The 6,000-nt window shown below is 43.6% G+C and overlaps 1 protein-coding gene across 1 annotated transcript in view; it reads right to left on the bottom strand.

Moving 5' to 3' along the window:
* Positions 1-3,269: 3,269 nt before the first annotated feature.
* The window catches only part of cacna1ba (calcium channel, voltage-dependent, N type, alpha 1B subunit, a), a 92,200-nt gene continuing 89,469 nt past the window's right edge, over positions 3,270-6,000 (bottom strand). The window contains exons 49-50 of the mRNA XM_076271336.1: positions 5,212-5,441; positions 3,270-3,887 (exon numbers count right to left, since the gene is read on the bottom strand). Coding sequence (XP_076127451.1) covers positions 3,270-3,887; positions 5,212-5,441 — 848 coding nt within the window. The remainder of the gene's footprint in view (positions 3,888-5,211; positions 5,442-6,000) is intronic.

The following is a 6,000-nucleotide window of genomic DNA, read 5'->3' as shown; positions in this document are numbered from 1 at the left end:
GATACCTTGGTTATCTACTACTGATATACTTCTAAAACAAATGTAGAAAATGTATAGCCATTAATAACACAGTGAGCAGCCAACGTTAGTGTGTTTATTTTTTGTTTTAGTTATTTTCAATTCCAAGGACTTCATACAAAATGTTTAAGTAGAAACAACAGCAGAATTTAAAGTCTGGCCATTGAACATAAATCAGGCAACAAACGATCAGTTGCAGAACCCAAATAAGGTATGTTCCAACTTTGTTACATGGAAGGAACTAACCACCATTTTTTTCAATACATATCGATATAAAGTTTTTTTTTTTTTTCAACCCCATAATTTATATCAAAGGTAATTTAAAAATAACAAAATAATACACTGTATCAAAATGTACGAAGATAAACAATGTGTATGTAAACGTGCACATACTTTTTTTTTTCAGACCATGCAAACATTACTTTTTTTTTTTAAGAGGAAACGCCACATTTAACTGGAAGAAGTGTGCAGAGAGAACTGGTGAGATTTCAGATTTGGTCAACTTAGAGAGTGGGTGCAGAATGCAGATGTGTACATGTATGTGTATGTTCAGCCACAAGGGAATGCACTGTGACATTAAAAAGACTAGGATGAGTGTAAAGGCATACAAAAAAAATTCATTAGAGTGGACCAGCTCTGAGGACATTTTATAGGGAAACTATGTAATGAATGCTGAATGTAAAGAATATGCTCTACTTCAAATCAGTCATAATCAATCTGAGGATGTTATTTTATGCACATTCTTTTAGCCAAGTACCCCTTGGTAACTGATCAGTCAGGCCACATACAAAAATAACCTGCACTGTTTTTGTTTCTTTTAAACCTGTTTTCCTTCGACAAAATGGGTAAACCTGATGCATGCAAATATATAAACTTGCTGTTTGACTCATTTTTTAAACATATTCTAAGGATCCACCTTTTAAATCATTGTGCCGTTATACATTTTTTAAAATAGATTTTTTCATCATTTTACAGTTTTTTTTTTATAGAAAACATTTGGTCACAATCATGCTGAAGCCTGAATCTAGATAGCCCAGCAGGTAAAGCTACAGAATGGATGAAGTATTTTTTCAAAGTGTCTTCTTGTTGCATAGCCCTACTTGAACAAGATTCTACAACAACCCTGGAAACATACAGAACCGCTGATGAGTTTGTGGTCAAGGAAATCATCTGACCCCAGATATCCCCCTCCCTCTCCCCCAGTGTCTCCAACATGCTGTGGCTTGCAAACAAGCAGATGACATCTGGCCTACTGGTTCAGGTACATTTACCTGCTCCAGGTGAGTGGGATCAAGTCAATGCAGTGATATACGGGTGGTGACAGGTCAAGCATAATAATTAGCAATGGTCATAATAACACTGTTCACCAGCCAATTCTTATGCGGTTCAACCACCCACTGCAAAACATTCAGAATTACCAGAGTGTTGTGGGAATTCAGCATTGAGCTCTGATCATTGCTACATGTACATATCACTAGTCAGTGGGTAAAATGGCCGATTGATCATCTTTCCTTACAGGTGTTATTCAAAGGAGTCATGTTTTTCAAAGCGAGTGAAAGAGTGTGTGTGTGTGTGTGTGTGTTGGAGAGCAGGGGGTGGGAATACCACAGAGGGATCCACTGTACTGTTGCCAGGTCCTTGACTTCTCACATACTTTCATCATGGGTCTGTATCTCTGTCTTACAGCACTGCACAGTGTTGGCAAACACACACTGTCTTTCCTCTTCTTACCTCTGCAAAATTCCATGCTCTCTTTAGTGTTCTGCTAACATAACATAGAAATTGAAGGCAATAGCTAGCAATGCTTCCTCAATAGAGTCCTGACTTACCAGAAAAGAAGATACACCTTCACTATATTGTTCACAACCCCTTTCAACCAAGTTCAAGATTTAAACATGCAAAGTGTGTAACTCTGGCTATGTAGTCCCATGTGGACTAATATAGAACTACTGCAGTATTATCAGATGTTTCTGAACTACACATTTCCCCACCGATTCAGCTGTACTAAAGGTTAGGAAAAAAAACTCAGCCCCAAAAAAGCAATCATACGGTCATTTCCATTCGAAAACATTCCCCATTCCCAACATACAGTGCCATTTATGCTGCCAAATAAGGCCTTCTGCTACATCAACTTGTACTTCTATTTTTGCCTTGTCCAGCTCCCTCAATCAACTGTTGATGCACTATAAAACAAATTAAAGTTGCATCGTTACTACAATATATTTAAAAGGTTAGGCACTTCGTAATAATATCTGAAGCAGTCTTTAAGAAAAATTTGACCTGACAAATGGTGAACTGTAAGCAATTTACATAAAACACATTTGTTTTTACAATATACAAAAAGCACAATGACTAGGTAAAATATGCACAACAGTATATGATACAAAAAAGGAAACAAAATGTATAATCCATTTCTTTCTCCATTTTCACACATTTGTGCAAGGAATGGTCAACAGCAGCAAAAACAAACAAGCAAAAACAAACAAAAACAACCATCGTCCCTTTCCATTAAAAAATAAACCTGGTTGTGTTGTAACATATGTGTATCTGCCATAGAGAATATAACTTCCACACAGGCATGGTAAAATCTCAGAAAAGAGTTGAGTACAGAACACACCTGTTGTGCATTTTCTCTAACGTTCATCTCCTCGCAACTCGTAGCAGTGATTTTTTTTGTCACCCTGTCTAATGGTCCACCCTGAAAACACTACTGTTCTCAGGTCAGTGGACGTAACACTTCTTGAAATGGCAGAACTGAGTGCTGAAGTGCTTGTACTGTTCTGCCCTGCTCCATGCAGTGCCATGGGCTACTTCTTATCTACCCACTCTTCAGGAGAGAAGTCTCCACAGTGCCAGCTCTCACACAAAGGCAAGAACAAGGAGGAGAGACCATTGTGTTACAACACAACCTAGAGATTCCACCGTTTTGTGACATAAACCTTTCCAGGCAAATTGTTCATGTGTTAGACTGTATGCTTGTTTCCAACCAAATATAAAAAAACATTTTCAGGTCAACTCAAGTCGTCACAAATAACTGACTTTTTTCAGGTCATCTTTAAATATTCTGCTTTGGTGGCCTTTGTCTGAATCCCCTCAGCAAACTCAGTTGAAAGCAGATGCACACACACACACACAACAACAACAACAAGTAACAACAGTGTAAACTACTACCCCTTTGAGCAAGATGATAAAACTCATCGAATTTCCTCAACAAATACCTCTGCAACACTCGGTTATGTGGTAAAGCCATGCTAGCACCATTCGTCCTCCCCTGCCTCCAGGTAGTAACGGGGCACCCTGCCCTCGGGGATCTGACCGCCGCCGGACACACCCATGTTCAAGTGGTACCCATTGGGCACCCCGCGGAACAGCTGGGGCGGCAGTGGGGGAGGGAGGGGCCCTGTGTGGTGGGGAGGGGGGTGTCCCACCACGGCGATGGCGCGCGTGCCCAACGCCAACTCCTGGAAAGCGGCCACCTCGTCCCGGAAGCTGCAGGGCTGCGGCTGCAGCAGCTGCTGCTGAGGAGGAGGAGGAGGAGGAAGTGCTGCTGCTGCTGCCGAACCGTACATCTCGGCCGGGCACAGGAACGGCTCCGAGCTGATGCGCACAAAGGGGGTGGACGACGGCGATTCGCGGCCGCTGTGCAGGAGGGCGTTGTGCTCGGACTGCCCGCGGCTCAGCCGGCAGGGGCTGGCGGGCGCCCCGGCCTGAGCGCCCACCACAAAGAACACGGGGGAGGAGTTGGCAGTCCTGTAGGCCACTCCGGGACGAGGGGTCAGGGGAGTCTGGGGCAGCTGCCTGCGGCCGCGACTGGGGGTGCTAGCCCCCGAGGTGGACATCACCGGGCTCCCCTTAACCCAACCACTGCCCTAGATGAAAAGTGAAGAAGCAAATCAAAACAATACAAAAACAATGGCGGTAACACGCCGGAGGGGAGAAAACAGAAAGGGATGCGGGGAACAGGTCCACCCAACGGACAGGCAGAGGAAAGGATAGGAGAGTGCAGATGAGAGTGGACAGTGGACAGGACAAATGGACAAAATGGAAATACATGAACATTGAGAGTTTGATAAAGTAAAGTATGAATGGTTAGTGACAGAGAAGACCATACGGATAGACCAGCATCGTTTTTTCGATGTTGGAGAACAATGGTAGGAAAGACACAAAAACATGTGCACAGATAAATGGTGAAGAAAGAGCAGAAAAGAGGAAAAGCCATGAGAGGTTGCACTAGAAGGCTGGAAGTAAAAAAGGAAGTTTCAACAGAGACAGAATCAACTGTGTTAGTCAAACTTAGACACAAGAAGAGCACAGAATATCAAACAGAGAAGAGAACAGAATAAAAAAAGACTTCTGAATACATTTCATCTAATTTTCTTTCCATTCATCGTAAACCCAGACAACTGATATTCTCTAGTAGAAAAGTAGAAAGTCGGAGCACATTCTTGATGCTGTATTAATACCACTCTGAAGACCTCTCCCATAGAGACCAAAGTCAAACTATGTGATTGGGCCTCTGGGAACAGTAAGTCATGGCTTTCGCCCTCAGTGGAATCTCACTTTCTTTTACTGTACTCAAAAGTTTTAACCCTTCATGCTGTTCACACTGTTAAGGCAGGCAAATCAGAGTGATCATTTTCAGTTCTGAAGTTTGGGTTCAGAGATTGGAGTCTCATGTCTGACTGTCAAAACAGCTGATTTTGGGGTTCTAGAATATGAGGTTCCACTATGTGAAGAAGAGTGCTCAGCTGACATGGCATGTGAATAGAGTGAGAACCTGGTGCATGTACTATGTCAATTCTGAGGCTGATGTTAAACTACAAGCCAAATTAAGATTCTGAGGATGCTTGCTCAAGGTGTAGTGCAACTTACCTCATTAAGTCATTCAGACTGGTATGGTTGATAAATAAATAATGAATAAATGTTGGTAAAGGTTCTTAAAATCGGTAATACAATTAATGATTAACTAATGCCTGCTGCCTAAAATGTTCTTTACCCACTAGTTGGCATGTATATAATAACCATAGGACACCTTTAAATAATGTGGGTTTTTTTTCGCATGTAGGTGCTGACATGAGTAGCAGAACCAACATTTATAACTGCGGAAACTAATATAATCGAACGTCAAACGCGGACAGCGTCACACTCATATTGGAGCCTAAGTCGGCTGGGGAGATGGCCGCCCCGTCCCACCTGCTTGTTGAGGCCGGGCTCATGGGCCTCGCTGGGGGAGGTGGCACAGCTGGCAGTGGTGGACTTGGTGGCGGTGGCGCCGGCGCAGTGCTCCCTGCTGTTGTAGCGGTCGCAGGAGTAGTAGCGCTGCTTGTCGCCGGAGGACGAGTGATGCTTCCTCTCGTGCGAGCGGCCCCGGTCGTGCGCCCGCTCGCGGGTCGAGGGGTCCCCTGGAGGCTCGCCTGTGGTGCCTGAGTTGCCATGTCAGAGATGGATGGCAAGAGATGGTGTCACAATTTGAACTATAAATAAAAGCACTGAGGGCAGACAGAGGTCAGACAAGGTTAATGTGGCCACATCCTGGAATAGCTGAACCCTAATGGCTTGATGACTGAACCCTAATGGCTGCAAATACTAGGTTACCGTGACTTTGTCCTACCCAGCCATACAGTAGAGAAGAGTATACAGCAGGTGTGGTTGAAAGTTTACTACAGAGGTTTTCAGTGGCATCCAAGGGCCACATTTTATGGAATGATCTGATAAACTGAAATTCATCGCAGATGAGACATCTCATTTGTAAATGTACCCATATCAGCAAAACTTCCTGATGGACACATTCAGACTGCTAACAGCATCCCAAAACTCAAATATCCTTCAGTCTGGGCCATTTCCCCTTCCCTCTAGAGCCGTGCTTCCTTAAACACACACACTACAAAAGCACAGTCTGTCACGTTTTTTTGTTCTTGTGTGTGTGTTCGGACTTTTCATGTGAACACTTCCCTCTCTCCCCTCATCACTGTCCTGCTGAGA

Source organism: Alosa pseudoharengus, unplaced genomic scaffold, assembly GCF_046254945.1.
Source record: "Alosa pseudoharengus isolate Yale_2024_CS ecotype anadromous, Long Island Sound unplaced genomic scaffold, YU_APseudo_1.1 YU_APseudo_1.1_scf_6, whole genome shotgun sequence".
NCBI lineage: Eukaryota > Metazoa > Chordata > Actinopteri > Clupeiformes > Clupeidae > Alosa > Alosa pseudoharengus.
This window is presented reverse-complemented; position numbering and strand designations above follow the sequence as displayed.